This window comes from Monodelphis domestica, chromosome 4 (assembly GCF_027887165.1).
Source record: "Monodelphis domestica isolate mMonDom1 chromosome 4, mMonDom1.pri, whole genome shotgun sequence".
Classification (NCBI taxonomy): Eukaryota; Metazoa; Chordata; class Mammalia; order Didelphimorphia; family Didelphidae; genus Monodelphis; species Monodelphis domestica.
Window position 1 is genome coordinate 364,215,495 of NC_077230.1, and position 18,241 is coordinate 364,233,735.

Here is an 18,241-nt window from a genome sequence, read left to right on the forward strand (position 1 = left end):
TTCACTAGTTCGTTATTGTAATCTTGTTAATCACCTACATTTCTCCCAGAATCCTCCTCTTCCTCCCAAAAAGACATCCTTTATAACAAATAATTTTCTTAGAAAAATAAAGGCAAGAAAAAAGATCAAAACTAATCAACACATTGAGAAAATGTTATGTGCAATGTTCCATATTGGTAGAGCCCTTTGTCTACCAAGAAGTGGGAATAAGTGTCTTCTCATCTCTCTTCTTTGGGAATAACCTTGGCCCTTATAATTTAGCAGCACTCCATTTTGATTGCTTCGTGGTGGCTGTTCTTTCCACTGATTTATATCGTGTTAATTACAAGGTATATTACTTCAGTTTGCATCAGATCACCTAAATCTTCCCATGCTTCTCTGTATTCACCATAGTTGTCATAATACATTAAAGCAAAGTAATATTACATTATGTTAATCCACCAGACTTTGTTTAGCTACTCCCCAATGGATAGGTATCTATTTCTAGTTCTTGCTACTCTAAGAAGTACTGCTACTAATATTTTGATGTATCTAGAGCCTTTCTCTCTTATCTTTTGATCTTCTTGTGGCTTATGTTTAGTGGTGAGACCTCTTGCATCAGAGGAAGTACATACCAATCAATATTTAGCCTAATTCCAAATTACCATCCAAAATGGTTAAGTCCATCAACAGGGCATATTAGCTTTTGATAGCCCCTTCAAAGTTTCCCCTTTCATACCTATTGTCATCTTAATAATTTGCTGAGTATAAGATGAAATCTCTGAATTGTTTTAATCTGTATTTCTCTTAATAATGTTAATTTAGGACAATCTTACATAACAGTTTACAATTCTTCTTTTTGACAATTGTTCATATTTTTTTAACATTTTCTACTGGGGGAGCTTTTAGTCCTTTATTTTTCTGTTCTTTGTTAATATATGATCTTAAGATATTTAATAAGATTTTTCCAAGCTAATTTCTTCCTTTCATCTGATGCATTAATTTTATTTGGGTAAAACCTTTTCAATTTCATGTAGTCAAAATAACCTATTTTACCTTTTCTTTTAAAAAACAGATAAAGAATATTTTAATGGAACAGCCTTACAAAGAAATTTACTCACAACTTAGAATTTATTTCCCACCCCCTGGGTTTCCTCTTATCTTTCATCTCCCTCCCTTTCCCTCTTTCCAGAGACTTGTCAGACCCAAGAGTGAATAGAGATCTATATGCTACCTAGTCTTGCCCTGAAAAGGCTATATTGGGAAGAGTAAGGAGACCTTTAATTAGATTTATAGGATAATCAGATTACCTACCATCTAACTTACCTATCCAGGAAGGGGAATTTTAATTGGGGGAGGGAATAATGAAACAATAAACAAGTTCCAAAAGAGTAAGTTACAGGAACAACAAATGCTACAGTTCTTAAAAGATAGATTATTTCAAAATATGTCCAAGGAAACCTGATGCAAGGATTTGACCTGGATTATGAAATAAATACAGAGGAAGGGATTGGGCATTCCAGGAAGGAGGAATATAAGCAAAGTCAATAAAGCAACAACATGGAATGAGTCTTCAGAACCACCTGGGAGAATGAGATTAGCTAAAAAGGGCAGTTCCAGGTCTTGAAAATAAAACTTAAAAGGCAGACTGGGGCTCCATGGTAGAAGGCCTTGAATACTAGAATAAAAAGAGTGGACTTAATCCTTTAGGCACTAGAGATTTTTGAAAAAGGCAATGACACCAATCAATATCATGAGCACTTACTATGTATGAAAGATTATTTAAAGAAAATCAATCTGGTAGGGCTGTTTAGCATGGATTGGGAACAGAGATACTTGGTCTTCTACTCAATACATTCTAGTAGCTCCCTATTTCTTTTAGGTTTGAATAGAAGCTTCTCTGTTTGGCTTTTAATTGTCCTTCAAAATCTGGTCTCAATCTGCTTTTCCAAATTTATTATACATTCCCACCCTTCCCCCACTCTACAGTCTAGTCCAATGATGGCAGACATTGTAGAGGGATAGGTGATGTGAGAAATGTCCTTAGGCATGCATGAAGAAGGGGAGGGGAACAACCCTGCCCCACGTCCCTTTGGCTTTCTAGTAATAAGCTCTGGTGAACTCTGTGCTGGAGCAACAGTGCGTGTGCCCACCAAGAGGGCTCTGAGTGCCCCTTCTGATATGTATGCTATAGGTTTGCCACCATAGGTCTAAACAAACCACCCTCCCTGCTACTCACCCATAACAGTCTAGCTCTAAACCTTTGCCTTAGGTTCTCTGTTTGTGGAATGCACCCTTGAACTTAACCCTACCTCTTAGCATTGTGGTTTTCCCAGAGATTTATAGAAACTGATGCAAAGTGAAGTGAGCAGAACCAGAAGAACAAGATACACAATAACAGCAATATTTTAAAGATGATCAACTGAGATGACTTAGCTACTCTAAGCAAAACAATGATCTAAGACAATAAATTACAAAAAACCCATGATGAAAAATGCTATCCATCTCCAGAGAAGAGAGAACTGATGGATTCAGAGTGCAAACTAAAACATATTTAACTGATGGATTCAGAGTGCAAACTAAAACATATTTATTTTTTTCCTTTCATTATTTTTCTTGCTTTTTTTTGGGGGGGGGGACCCATGGCTAAGGAGGAAAGATGTTTTACATAACTTCATATATATAACAAGTATCATACATAGAACTTGAGTCTTTTGAGAACTTCTATACAGTATAAAAGGAGTAAACTGTAGCCTGATATTTGGTCCATGATATGTTTGCTGTGAAATGTTTAAATAAAACAAACAAACAAAAAGGGCATTATTTATTCAGAGCCTTGATTCTATATTCACCAGGCTTCACTTCAAATTATTTTTGGTAACTTTACCAAATGACAGCTATTAGATTTGCCATTTTGGAAGATGGCCTGAAGAGGGTTCTAGAGAACTTTGAAGTTTGAAAAGAACTATAAAAGTGTTCAGAACAATAACAGCATTACTGGGATAAGTGTTCAACTGACTAAACCACTTAAATGATATTCATCTGTATCCTTAAATGTAGTGTAGGTATTAGATAAGAGCCTAAACTATAGTGATGGTTAATGGGAACAGAAAAGAAATAAAGGTCTGTTTTGAGAAAAGAGGATTTGTTGATCCAATAGGATCCTGGGATTTAGGAAAATAGAGGAGTAAAGCATACTCTAATCTATGTCACAAGGAGACAGTAGGTTCAACTATTAAGAAATACAAAGTTAGGAATAAAAATTGGTTCTGATAGGAAAACTGGCACTTCAGTTACAGACAAATTAAGCCTACAGAAATGAAAATGTCCAAAGAAGAAGCTGGAAATGCAAAACTGGTCCACATAGAGAAAGAGCTCTACAAGTTATTTATAGCTTTAAGCCAATGAATTACATACTTTCATAAATTACAAACTTTCAAAATTCTTTGTTAAATTATGGCTTCAATGTAGAGATTTAATTACAAATACGTGGTGCAATGGATAGAGTGCAGGTTTGGTGTCAGAAAGATGAATCTTTCCAAGTTCAAATCTGGTCTCAGACTTAATAGCTTTGAGACCTTGGGCAAGTCACCTAACTGTGTGTGTGTGTGTGTGAGAGAGAGAGAGAGTTTCATTAAGAGAAATCTTTACATATATTACATGTTATAGAAAAGTATAAATGCATGACGTTCAATTAAATTATCTTAGCAAGTAAAAAGGGAAATATAGTCAATTATTTAGAAATAAATATCTCATTCAATTAGTTTGGCATATAAATATCTTTGGTACCCCAGCACCTAGCAGTATGCTTGGCACATATTTAGTGAGAATAAATGCATCTTTATTGTCTGATATTATGGTACAGGTCATTTGAGTATTACTCCTCCATAAAAACTCTCAATTTATATTTGCCTCTCTTACGATGCCAATTTTTGATGTAATGAAAAGAAGCTGTTTTTATAGCAACTTCAAGCACAATTGTCCTTGAATGAGTAACAAAAAAACCTTTCAAATGAAAAGAATTTTAGGAAATGAAACATAGTAAATGATAAAATTATCACAATCCAAGAAAAATATGCAGAAACTTATCCTTCTAACTTTATAATTTCTTTTGGTCTTTTCCTACACTGTCACTTTTCCTCTAAATACTTTTATTTTCAATTTTTTTTTCCACTGGAACACCTTTGATTGCTTTTTTATGTGTTATACTTGGTTGGAATACCTCAAACTTTCTATCATAACTAAAAAGTGATCAAAATATTAGTTTATAAGTCTTGAAATAACTAGCCAGAATTTAGAAAATAGGAAAAAAGGGGGTTTATCATCAAAAGATTAAATATAAATTTAAACTAAGCTTTTTTTCCTTCATGTGCAATAAATAACAGAGGTCATGAAGGAACAGATATGTCTTATCTTAAGAAAGCCAATTCAAAAAAATTTCAAAGTCAAAACTAATAAATATATTACAAAAGGGCTTTTCTTTATGAAAATATATTTTAAATTATTTAATTTACATATATCTTTTTCAAGAACATGTCTAATGAATCATGTGAGATATAGATTTATCTTCAATGGTTGCCAGGAACTCCGGCTTAGGATAATTTACTCCAGATGTCATTCTGAAGAACTGTCAATCAGTTTATCTTTCCTCCCTAGAGTAGGTTTACATAAGATGTTGAAAGTGGTCTAATGGGAAGAACCATACTGTGAAAAGAGTGTTAAATTCTAGTCATTCACATAAGAACAAAATTATACTAATTTCTAATATGTACCTTTGCCATGTACCCCTTATAAAGTAGTTTGAGAGACTGGTTAACAAGCACTCCTTTGCCCTGAGTTAATTCATTGCCTTGTGTATTACTGTTAATGTAGTGAAAAGTAATGATGTGACCTAATTCCGCTATACTCTCCCTTTGAGGAAAAAAAAAAAGCACCGTTACCTAATATTTCTATTACCTTATGAGATAGAAATCCTCATCCTAAATAATGCCAACAACGGCAGCATGAAGTAAGTACCTGACCTACAGAAAATGATCATATTCCAAGGCAGTAACCTTCACTGGACTTTTGGTTTCCTATCATCTTTGAATATAAATGAATAGTTCCTCCTCTAAAGATATGTTGATTCCCAAGAAGATCCAATATGGAGAATTATAAAAACTAAAATATAAAGACAGATGCATAGCTAATCACCAAACCTAATCACTGTTTCAGAAGTCAAAACAGAAACAGTATTGGGCAGCTAGGTGGCTCAGTGGATAGAGCACTGGGCCTGGAGTCAGGAAGACCTGTGATCAAATCTGGCTTCAGATAGCTGTGTGACCCTGGGGAAATCACTTGACCCTGTTTGCCTCAGTTTCCTCATCCATCAAATGAGCTAAAACAGGAAATGGCAAAATGCTCCAGTATTATCTTTGACAAGAAAATCCCAAGTGGAGTCACAATGGGTTGGACATGACTGAAACAATTGAACAACACTGTTTCCACATATCAAATAGTAGAATTTCCTTAAATCTGCACAGTGTTGTCCTCCAAAGCACCCTAATAATTACTGCTGCTAAGCACAACATGGGAAGATAAGTATATGCCCCAGTTTATATATAAGAATTCATAGAGATCATGAATTAATAATATGAAAGAGCTAGATTGGACATAGGAGATCACCTAACCCAAACTTTCAATTTTGAAAAGTGCAACTAAGCTGAGAGAAACTACCTGAACTCACCAAGACAATATCATACTACAACTATGCCCACAACCCAGGACTGCTGATTTCAGGTCTAGGACTCTTTTCATTTCACCAGGATACCTCTTTTTAAAACCAAAATTCTTTAATAACTTTAATTCAGTGGATTTAAAGAGATACCTACTTGTGCTTTTTCAGGGAATTGAGGAAAGATTTTAAAGCAATTTCCCTAATGATGAGAGAGGTAAGGAAGCATAATGTAATCTCCCTCTCTTAACACTTGTAAAGGTTTGTATTTATATATAAATAAAAGTGTATGAAGGCCTCCTCTAGGTTTCTCAAAGAAACTGAAAGGATCTAACATTTAAACACTGTGATAGATCATAAGAACAAAAAAAAAAACTTACTTTTTTCAATAAGTTGGTCCTGAACTCCAGCCAATGCACTTACTGCCTGAAAGAAAAAGATACAAGAGATTAGTTGGTAAAACTATCAGAAGCAAAAAGAAATTCAATTCTAATCTGAGAATTGCAAAATAGAGACCTGGGAAACCGCTCATTTCAGAAAAGCATTATTTGGCTAAATAGATTTATTTAGGAAAAATATGAAGAAGTATTCTTTATCCAGTGTGAAACTTTTAAGTCAAATACAAAAAAAGGACTTTTTCTTTTTTAACAGTGAATGTCACAAAAATTGATATGAGGTTTCCCTTAGGTTGATGGTTAGTCAACTATCAGAAATAAATTGCTTGTCCCACCCACTTACCGCTGCTGAAGTAACTGAGGATTTACTGAAGAGCCGTTCAGCTTCTTTAAATTTTCGGTTCCTACGATCATTTTTGCTATTAGAGTTTCTAAAATGGAGGAAAAAAAACCTCATAAATACTCGCCAGGTCTACAGTTAAGTCTTATCTTTGCTTATCTTGCTTTGATAAGGAAAAAAAATGATAAAAATGGCAGAAATGAGAAGTCCCTTTTCTATTGAAGGCATCAACTTACAGGGGAAAAAATGCAACTGAATGCCACAATGAAGTAAAAACCAACTTTAGTTCCTTTTTTTTCCCCCTTCAAAGTAATAGGATACTTGATTCACAAGCTTTGGAAATCAAGAATGGGGGGGGGGGGGGAAGCTTTATTTAATAATGAAAACTTAAGGATAATTCAGTTCCATATATTAATTAGGAAGACCAAAATGGATAGGGAAGAGAGGAAGGAGAAAGGAAATGGGGAAAAAAGAGGAAATAAGAGAAAGAAAAATATCAGAGGAACAAAGACCCTCATATATTGGAAGAGGATGAAACCAAAATAAAAGGGAGTCACCCAAAAACAGAGGAAGGGAGAGATGGTCACACACTATCACATACTGTTACACACTGCCACACACACACACACACACCCTCCCATCACTATAATATACCACAATTTGTTCAGCCATTTCCCAATCGAGGGACATCCCCTTGGTTTCCAAATTTTTGCCACTACAAAGAGATCAGCAATAAATATTTTTGTACAAACAGGTCCGTTCCCATTTTTTTTATCTCTTTGAGAGACAGACCTAGTCATGATTTTGCTGTATCAAAAAGCATGCATTCTTTTAAAACCTTTGGGCATAATTCCAAATTACCTTCCAGAATGGTTGGATCAATTCATAACTACCAGCAATGCTATTAGTGTCCCAATTTTGCCAACATTTATTATTTTCCTTTACTGTCATATTGGCCAATCTGCTAGGTGTAAGAGTTGCACCAAATCTCCACAGATTATCCCCAATGTAAGATCCACATCTCACTTTATGGTAACTACTTTCCTCAACTCTCAAGAGTTGTTTTGATGTGCATTTCTCTAATCAGGAGGGATTTAGAACATTTTTTTCATGATTATTGATAACTTTGATTTCTTCCTGTGAGAACTATCTATTCATATCCCTTGACCATTTGTCAGTGTGTAGCTAAATCTTAAAAGATTTTGTATAGATGATAAAGTCAGCATATATGAAGTTATCTTGGTTGCTTAGGTGAAAGGATGTGGAGGGAATAGGAATGAACAATGTCTTTGGCATCTCCTTTATATACAACAGGAATTGATTCCCCAAAGTCCTCACAATTAATCATCTCCAGCATATATCTCCCCTGTGAATTTTTTAAAGAATAGGCCTTTAGTCTTGTTATTTCAATAGCTTTTTTGATTTTCATTTTACTTAGTTCTCCTCTAACTTTTAATTATCTCCCCCTTCTTGTTTATCTGTTGGCTTTCAATTTTTAAAAAATGCATTCAATTTATTAATTTTTTTCTATTTTGTTAATGAATATTTGTAGGCATATGATTTCCCCCAACAATACTTTTAGCATCATTCCAAAAAATTTGGTGTGCTTTCATTATTATCTTCTTTCATTTCATTACTATTTCTATTATTTATTCATGGATACACTCAATATAAAGAATTTAATTGTTAAAGTCTTCATTTGGGTCTCTCTTTTTGCTCTCCGAACAGATTACTATTCCATATTCTATATGTACTATGGTCTATAAAGGATATGTTTACTCTTTCTGGCTTTTTACACTGGTTTACAATATTTCTGTACCCTAATACATGTTCAATCTTTTAAAAGTTCCATATGGCGCTGGGAAAAATGTGTATTCTTTAGCAGTCTCACTTAAAAGAATCTGTAAGTCTTTAAGCTCTAGTTTCTCTAGCAATTTGTTCTATTCTAAATTTCCCTCTGTTAGATTTATCCAAAAATGAAAGGAACACCGAAATCTCCTGTTACTTTATATTACAATGTCTTCTTGTAGCTAACTTTTTTCTTTATGAATTTAGATAAGTTAAATATCAATATAGCTTTGTCTCTATGGTTCCTTTTGACAAGTTTCATTTCTTTATCCCTTTTAATGTTTGAAATGTTTGCCTTTTCTTTGCCTAATAGCATAATTATCTAATCTTTGTTTAATCTAATGAAATCTTTGTCTAATAGCAGACCCTGTTTTTTTGTATTCATCTAATGCATAAGCTTTCCCCCCACTCTAGTCTCTCATTTTTATTCTGCGTATCTTTGCTTTTTATACATGTTCTTGTAAGCAAGAAATGGTGAGCTTGGGTTTTGTTATGGAGTCTATATCTTATTCTTTTTATTGAATTGTTTAGCCTGCTCTTATGTATTGTTAAGAGAGTTATAATTATATAGCCCTCCATTTGTCTCAAATGTTATTTCTTCTCTAAATCAGGATTTTCTTCCTTATTCTTCTGTAAGCATTTTGTAAGGTATTTTGTCCCATCAATTATATCAACTTAACCTATTGTAAGGTAACCCTATTCTTGGTAGTTTTTTCATTCCCTTCCTTAGGCACTCCCCTCTCTCTTACATTTGTTTTCCCTTTCTCTATTTGGAATTTTACTTATTTGTTCCTCTTACTCATTTTATTCTAGTTAATTATCCTCTTTTCTCCTCTGTTAAGTAATCAAGTAAAATCACACTTCCTTTCCTCCCCTTCAACTTTTAAAAAAATTATTCTCAATGCCTTTAAAAATGATTCCTTCCCACTTCTTCAGTATTTATCTTCCCTTTTTTGTTCATTCTAAATCTTTATTCTTTGATTCAAGGCTCTTATACTTAGTCCTTCTTTAGTTTCTGTATTCCAGCTTCTAAGGTACCTATGCTGTGTTCCCTCTTCTAAACAGTTTTTATTTTAATGCTTGTAGATCTTGTCCCCTGGTCCCTTTTTCCTGTTCTGCCTCACTTTTTTTTTTTAAACCCTTACCTTTCACCTTAGAATACATACTATGTATTGGTTCCAAGGCAGAAGAGTGGTAAGGGCTTAGGCAATGGGGGTTAAATGGCTTGGCCAGGGTCACACAGCTAGGAAGTGTCTGAGGCCAGATTTCAATTTAGGACCTCCCATCTCTAGGCCTGGCTCTCAATACACTGAGCTACTCAGCTGCCCCCATGTGCCTCACTCTTAAAAAGCAAGTGATAAAAGATATTGGTCCATGAAAAGAATTTTCTGTGCCTAATTATATAGTTCATGATTAATCTTTATCCACTTTGCGTCTTTTTCCTCCCATTTACAATGGAATTTCCTCCCTTGGTCTGTGCCCTGCTATTCTTCTGTGTATAAGTTGTGCCCAGAAGCTCTGATTTGCTTTCTCCTCATATGGAATGAACTGTTTCTTTTAGCACCAAATCTCCACAGATTATCCTCAATGTAAGATCCATATCTCACTTTATGGTAACTACTTTCCTCAATGGTAAAATAGTATATCCTCCCACCACTGAAACAAGATTTCTTCCTTTCTTTCCCCTGTTTTGATGTTCTCCTTCTTTGCCTCTTTTCCTGTGGGTTTTCTTACTCCCAAGAGATTAGAGAAACATTCCCCTCAAACATTTTTCTCCCCTTTCCCCTTTTTATGTACCCTCTCATTCTGTAATTTAACCTCATTAAAAAAAATACTGATTTACCTACAAGAGGCATATTGTGCAGTTTAGCCCATGATATTTCAAGTCTATTTCTTCACTATCACCTCTATTTGACATCTACTTCAAATATTTCAAACACCTCTTTTTTTCATTGAACATCCCATCTTTTCTTTATTAATATTTAGGGTCAGGATTGCACAGCATGTCATGTTTGACTCCCTCTTGAACTCCTTTGCTCTTTGGAGCACAACATTCCATTCTCTCCTGTAGTTTCTGTGGGTACAGAATAATCTTGTGTTATTTTAATTTCCTTTCCTTTATATTTGAAGGTCTTCCTCCTCATCACTTTAAGAATTTGTTGCTTCTCAATAGAATTTTAACCACTATGTGTTTTGGAGTTCGCAGCATTTTGGGGTGTGTGTGTGTGTGTGTGATCAGGGAATTCAATTGGCATTTTGTTTCTTGTATTCAGAAGTTCCATTGGTTTTCTTGTGTTATTTTTAACATTATGGTGTTGAGGTTTTTTCCCCTGGTTGTATTCTAGGATACCTATTATCTTTAAGTTGTTTCTTTGTACCATATCTTTAATATCAATATGTTTTATTTGCATGGTGATCATACTTTCTTTTAGTATCAGTGGTTTTTTGCTTCTCTTCTTCCACATTACACTCTCAATCAATTATTCTCTCTCCTTTTTCTTTGGTGAGACTTGCCATCGTGGATTTGCATTTTTCTACTCTTCCAATGATTCCTGCTATTCAGGCCATAAATTCTGCATTTACAACTCTTCAGGAACATCCTGTTGTAGTTCCATGCTCTCTTGAGAATCCAGAGGGTCTTCTCATCAGTATTGATTTATTTTCTTTTACTTTACAATACTTATTCACAGATGTCTGGTCTTTGTTTCCTATCTGAAAGTCAGTTCCCATTCTGTTATTAATATCTTTCTAGTTGGTTTACCTGCTTAAGACTCAAGGCCTTTAACTGAGTTTTCTTCCTCAACCTTTTTTTCTGTATTTCCCCCTATAATTCCATTTGGATCTTTCTCCTTTTGATGGCAGTGTCCCTAAGGGCTAAATCTCATAGTTATCTCTGCTTCTTTCCACATTGGACAATTCATTTTCACCAACCTTGGTCTCTGCTCCAAGTGACTTCTGGGAGAACAGAACTGGCTACAGGTGGATGCTGGACTTTCCCCATCAGATTTAGTGAAGTGCTACACAGCCTCCCATACATATGCATTGCTCCAGCTCTTCGTGGTCAGTCCAAATTCTGTTGCAACCCAGAGCACTGGTACTCTTTGCTACTGTTGCAGTTTGAGCAAATTTTTTCTATTTGGAAAGGTAAGGGGATGTGCTGGGGGGTGGAGTTGAATTCTGTTCCAAGCAAGTAATATGACTTATACAGACTTGCTTCTAGAGCATAATGGAAGGGTGAGAGGTGGGGTGCTAAATGGGCAAGTTAGGGGCTAGAGATCAGCCTTCTCTGTCAGTTCATCAAATGTTTACCTTGTTTGGGTTCTTGATAGCTTAGACCAAGTAGATCATGCTTTATCTCTTGTGTATAATAATTACTTTGGAGGTGTTTTCATGAAGATTGGAAAAAAATCTGTAACCCTCCATCTTTTTGGCCAAGTGACTTAGAAGTCTGATATTTTTTCCTTATTAAAAGCAACATAACCACCTTCTTGTGCTAAATATCACTCCAGTCACTTTCTGATTCCTCCCTTTCAATGGCAGTTTCTCTAGGAGCTGCACCTCAAAAGCATATCAGCTTCCTCTCCCCCTGGGCAATTTATATTTTAGTGGTCTCTGTTTCTGCCTCAAATGATTTCTAAAGGGACAGAATTGGCCCCAGGTAAGTGCTTTCCTTTAAGTTTAGTGGAGTGCCACATAGCCTCACACAAGGATACTCCAAGTCCCTCTCTTCCTCAAATTTGGCTGAGCTCTATAGAAGAACAGAGCACTGTCACTGCTGTCTAGCTGAGCAAGCTTCTGGATTTTGATTTTCCTTAGCACTTGGAGAAGGGTGGGAGAGGAACAGAACTGAAATCTGTGGCAAGTCTAGTAGTTCACCTTGTGCAGCCATGCCAGTCAGAGCATGGTGTTCAGTAGGGAAGAGGTTGCTGAGTAATGAAGTTAGGGACTAGGCATTAGCATTCTCTGCAGTTAGTTCACTGAACTGCTACCTGGTCAAGATTCTTGGCATTCTAGACCATGGAAACACCTGAAATTGCTTTATATCTTGTTCTAAATTCTTATTTTGGAGAGGTTTGAGAAATCATAAGGATTAGAGAACCCTCTAGCCTGTGGTTAAACAACTCCCTCTCGTGCCAAAACCTTTAGTGCCATTTTGATTTGCAAAACATTTGGCAAATCCTTTCTCACCAGCAGGTACCTTAGAATTGGTACTAAGAATCATTTTCAAGACAGAAGACAGAAGGCTAGCCAACTGAGGTTAAGTGACTTGATCAGAGTCACATAGCTAGTTAGTGTCTGAGGCCAAATCTGAACCCAGAACTTCCTCTCTAGGCCTGGATCTCTATCAACTGAGTTACCTCTCTCTCATCAGCCTTTGTCAAGATTACTCAAACCCTAGCCAGGAATCTGTTATTCCTATATTTTAAAATAAATCAATAAGGGTTTAAGCTTTCATCATGTACCAGACAGTATTCTAAACACTGGGAGATATAAATACAAGCAAAAAGAAACTCAGACCAGTTCCTGACAGGCAAGGAAATTATACTCTAGTGGGGGAAGGGGAAGGAAGTCAGGAGCAGAACTGAGAAAGGAGTGAATGAATATTATAACTAGTGTGGGCACTTCCTCAAAATGAAAAGTTCAGGAAAGAACTCAATGATGACAGAAGCAGGGCACAGGGATCTTCTAGGGTGAAAAGGCTGCTGGGACATGGAAAAGTCTGGAGAGTCAGGAACATGGAAAACCAGGAGAGGAAATGAAAGGTGTCCAAGGTCCAGAAGTCCAAATCTCTTTCTTGGATAACATCTTCTTAGCCCTTCACTTCCAAAATCAATTTCTCTTTTCTTCTTCTCTTGCCTTCAATGGACAAGAGTGAATAAACTACTTTTGCCCCTATGGTTTTTAGTTTCTTGCCCAAGACTTGCTTTCTTTGGCAAAATTGTCTAGGTTACTTCTGGCAGTATCTTTTGTGTCAAAGTTTAATCCCCACAAGCAGGTAATAGTCATTTGTTTGGATAAGCCTTGGGAAGTTCTGTTTAGTGTTGGTCGAATTCATTGGACAGCCAACAATCCTCTTTTCTTTTGTAATTCAGTAGTCAACTAGTAGCCTCAGTACCCCTGAGCAGGAATCACCAACCACAGCAAATCCTTAAAGGCTTCTGTGACACTACCAGATCTAACTCAAAGAGGGCAAAGAATCCAAATCCCTCCTCTTCAGGAAAAGCTTCAAGACTGTATTTTTAAGCTTTAAGTGCATCCCTGTCCTTTCCTTTCCTTTCTTTTCTTCCTCTGTGTAACAGACTTCCACTCTCTCCTATACTAAGCAAGGATCAAGTTTTCCCTCCTCCAACTTAGATTCCCTTTTCCTCCATTGAACCCTCATTTCCTTTTCCTTAAGGAACACTTCAGTATTCCTCACAACCTGGAAGGAGAGACAATCATACAGTCTAAGAAAGAGAAAGAGACACAAACATCCCAAGAGGAAAGAAATGAGATAAACACACACACACACACACTGGCCAAGAGGAAACATGGGCTTTCACATGTACACACACACACACCCCCCAAGATGAAGAAAGACAGAGACAAGACAGGCACACAAAAACACTAATATGAAGGGAGAGATAAGACACATAAACCAGGAGCAAGGCAGACACAAACAAACCAAGAGGAAGTCATTGAAAGAGATATACACACCCAAACCAAGAAACCAAGAGGGAGACCAATGAACACACCAAGAAAAAAAGAGAAGGATGGAGACAAATTGACACATTCAAGCAAACAAACAAATAAAACAAAAAAAAACACCAAGAGGAAAGAAAAAAGATAAACACAAAACAAAAGGAAAAGGAAGATACATGCATATACAAAAGCACACACTAAGAGAAAGAGGGGAAAGATACACAAATAATTCTATTTCTCTCTCTCCTCTCTTTCAATCTCTCTCTCTCTGACCTCTTCCCCACTCTTTCTCTCATTCATATTAAGAGGGAGACCTACAAAAAAATAAAAAAGGAGATATCCACAAAAGAAAAAAGCATGAGATACAAATTTGTTTTAAAAGACCTAATGGATAGAGGACAAAGGGAAATTAGATCTATATAAAGAGCATGGGAGAAAACAAAATAAACACAAAGATGAAAGACAAAATTTGAGGAAAAACTGAAAGAAGTAGAGGGAGTGAAAGGAAGTTATGAGCAAAGAAAAAGGGCAAACACAATGTATAGGAGAGAGGGTCACAAGGAGGGACAGCCAAAGAAAGGGTTAGAGCATATAAGATGGAATTTAAAAGGTAAAATAGGGACAGAAAGATGAGCACTGGGAGAATTAATATTCACAGTTTAGCATATAAAAAGATTTTTAAGAGGCTTACAAATTTCTTTTAAGTCCGTTGTTTCATTTGATCAAATAATTAGCTGTAAATCAACTCTTTTCACACCTTGTTGTTTACTTGACCTTTGGATTAAGCTTTCACTATTCTTTGAAAAGCTGTTTAAGCACTGTTCAGGACCCTTCCACAGCTCTTCTCCTTACTTTACCACTCAGCTGACACCAAAGAATGATTCCAATTATCTGAGGATATTCTTAGGGGCCCTAACGTCCAAAGGGTGGAAGGGGGGAGTTAGGCTGGGGTGGAAGTGTGAACATTACCACAGAGCTGAAGCTCTCAAATTGGCATTCATTTCACAATGTATTTCTGCTGAATTGTCTATCCTCACGGATTTTAAAATGTAACATCAAAATTTGTTCAATTCTACTCCCCAAGGGTGACAGACACTACTGTGAAGAAATGGAAAATGAACTGGAATAGTCTGCTTCCGTGGGTTAGAATACTACCTTGAAATGTTACGAAGAACTTTTATCATCACCATTCTGTGAGGAAGGTTGTAGAAGTTAATGATGCCCATTGAACAATATAGATAATAAGGTTCAAACAAGTGACCTGTCCAAGGACCAACAAGTAAGATCTGACCCTTGGTTCTCTCATTTCAACTCCAGGACTCCTTTCACTCCTTCCAAAGGTCTGTTGTTCCCCTAACTGCTACTATGTCCTGGGCTCCAGGCCAAACTTGATTGCTGTCTTTCTGACTCTCTGATTCAATGGCAGCACTTCATCTGCTTAGGCCTCAGTTTCCTCATGTTCAAAATGTACAAATTGGTCTACTTATTCTCAAAAGCCGCTTCCAGCTGGAAAATGCTATGACTTCTAAATGAGCACTATCATTTTAAGAGCAGAAAACAGAAGGAGTTAAAAGTCAGAAGCAATAGTATACTACACAGGACAGTACAAAGGTAGGTTAAGTTTCCGTTTATATCCAAAAAATTTCAAGAATCTTTTTTGGGGGGAAATTTTGAGAACAGGTCAGGAAATGAAAACGAAGAAGTCACTGAGCTCTCCCTTCTAGTGATTGGATATCAACTACAAATGAGGATCATAGGGTTAATATTGGATGGGATCTTAGAATCAACTATCCCAACCTCCTCTTTTTACAGAAGGGATCATGAAGGTCCAGAGATAGGACTTTGGGTAATGACTTTAAAAAGTAAGTTATGCAACAAAGCAGAAACTCAAATAGAAACCCTATGACTCTAAATCCAGGATTCTTGCCATTATTCCACAGTATAAAGCAGAGTTAAAGGTTTAGGACAGTAATTGGAGTGATCCCTGGGGACTGATCACTTCAGTAAAAAGAAAAAAAAATCCCAGATGTCAAACTCACATAGAACTTGAGCAAAGTTACTTAAAGGGAATTTGCTACCTGGAAATGGCTAAGTTATAAGGTTCAATCTATGAAGACGAATGGTGCTAGACATTAAAGCAAACCAAAAAGCTGCTACCAGAAACACACTCTTAAAAACAGAAATTAGTGACATTCTAACCAAAATACCAGCTATAGAGCAGAAGCCTTTCTGACACTCACTTTTGATTTGTCAGATAGCGGTCCCAGCCCCGAATAATATTGCCATACATCTGGGTGTCTTCCAGGTAGCTCCCTTCAAAAGCATAGATCTGTCTCTCCAAGTTTGCCAGCGTCTCCTGGTGGACACACACAAAAAAAGCACAGGGATGCTACTACCTTTCAGGCTGGAGCATTCAGTCTGACCAAAAGGAGATTTTAATCAACAGGTTTAAAACTGAGCATCTTAACTCACATTTCTACCTAGTTCTCACCCTCAAAGGAATAGATGATGTATGATTACCTCTATTACAGAATCTCCACTTTGGCTTTGGGAGGCAAAGTTGGGATTAAGGGTTAATCAAACCCTGCACTGTTTCTGAAACCAATAATAAAGCTTTTAACACCTAGAGGAGCAGGCTGGCTGATAACACAGGGGAATTTCACTCATATAGGTAAAAGATGAAAGAGAGCTTTGAAGGACTCAGAGAGCCTTTAAGGGACAGGGTCCCTTTTCTATGAGCAAGAGCTAGAAAATGCCAACTTGCTGCGCACATATTCCTTGTTGCTATGGTAACCAACAGCTGCTGCTCCAGGTGAAGATGCCCAACCACCAACCCTACATAGATAGATGCAAGATTACTTTCAAGACTCACCTTTCTTTGCCTCTATTTTTCCCTCACCAAATAATCACATCCCCCAACCCTAATATTCCTCCCAAACAATTGTGTCCCTTCACCTCCCAATTCCAAATCTTTCTTATACCTACCTCCCAGCAAACACACACATATACACACAGGCACTACTTGGAGGGCATGAAGTCTATGCCCCCTCAGTGTTCCTGCTCCCTCCCCAAACCCCCACCTCCCTCCCTCCCTTCCATATTTCCTCCTAAACTCCCAATTCCCCAACAGACACACCCCTTTACTATCTCCCTCCTCACAGGTTGCCCTCACCTGCTTTCCTCCATGCGCTTCCTCATAGAACCTCCCCAGAGCTCAGTTTCCCCAATTGTAAAATGAGAAAGTTGTCCTGAGACCCCTTCAGGTTCTAGATCTATGATCCTGTGGTGGATCTATATATCCACCTTCTCCTCCATCTGCCCCCTCTCTCCCAGCTACCCGAGGCCTACACCATTCCGCCCCGCCCCCCGGCCCTCCCATTCCGCTCCTCCGCCCGGCCCCGGCTCCGGCTCGTGCCCGTCAGTCAGCGAGGGCGCGCGTAGACCCAGGCCCGAGGAGGCGGGCGCGAGCGCGAGCGCGTCCGGGTCCCGGGGCGCGAGGCTGGGCCCCCCGGGCCGGGGAGAGCGCGAGGCGGAAGTGGAAGAAGGGGCCCCGTGCGCCAGGTTCTCAGAGCGCCCCAGGCCCCGCGCCGCTGCCGCCGGCATAACGGCCGCCAGGACGCTGGGCCAGGCTGTACTCCCGCCCCGAGGAGCACCTAGGCTGGGCGGAGAGACATCGGGCACCTTCCCTCCCCCTCCTTCCAGCCCCCTCACCGCCAGCTCCTGTTTGCGCTTCACCAGCTCGGCCAGCTCCCGCCGGGTGTCCGGGATCTGCGGCGGCGCCGCCTTGTTGTGCATCGCCATGTTGGGCCGAGGCGCGAGGAAGGAGGCAGCGAGGGAGCGAACGAACGAGGGAGGCGGCTCAGCCGCGCCCCCGCCCCTCGGCCGCCAGGGGGCGCCGCCGCCCTTGCGCCTGCGCGCGAGCGTCCCGGGAGAGTGGGGGAGGGAAGCGAAGCAGGGAGAGCAACTGGCTGGGAGAGGAAATGGAGGGAGAGAAGAGAGGGGAAATAAGAGAAAGGAAAGAAGAAATAGCAGGTAGAAGGAGGGAGAGAAAAGAGGGAGGAAATGGAGGGAGGGACGAAGAGAGAAGATAGAGAAGAGAGGGAGAGGAGAGAATAGAGTGGAAATTGAAAGAAGATGTGAGATAGAGAAGGGGAAAGAAATAGAAAGGAGTAAGAAGAGAGGAAGTAGAAGGAAGGAATGGAGAGGGAAACATAGGGAGAGAAAAGATATGAAGAGAGGAGGTGATAGAGAAGGGGAGAGAATAAGATGGGAGAAAAGAGGAAA

At 38.3% G+C, this 18,241-nt stretch overlaps 1 protein-coding gene across 7 annotated transcripts in view; it reads right to left on the reverse strand.

The window, feature by feature from the left end:
• MEAF6 (MYST/Esa1 associated factor 6) overlaps positions 1-17,879 on the reverse strand; it is a 30,135-nt gene extending 12,256 nt beyond the window's left edge. For all 7 annotated transcript variants that reach the window (XR_466772.3, XR_466770.3, XR_466773.3 and 4 more), the window contains exons 1-4: positions 17,669-17,879; positions 16,198-16,313; positions 6,431-6,518; positions 6,073-6,118 (exon numbers count right to left, since the gene is read on the reverse strand). Coding sequence is in view for 4 of the 7 variants with exons in the window: in XM_007492817.3 (XP_007492879.1) it covers positions 6,073-6,118; positions 6,431-6,518; positions 16,198-16,313; positions 17,669-17,758 (340 nt within the window). In the remaining 3 variants the exon portion in view is untranslated. The remainder of the gene's footprint in view (positions 1-6,072; positions 6,119-6,430; positions 6,519-16,197; positions 16,314-17,668) is intronic.
• Between the last annotated feature and the right edge of the window lie 362 nt (positions 17,880-18,241).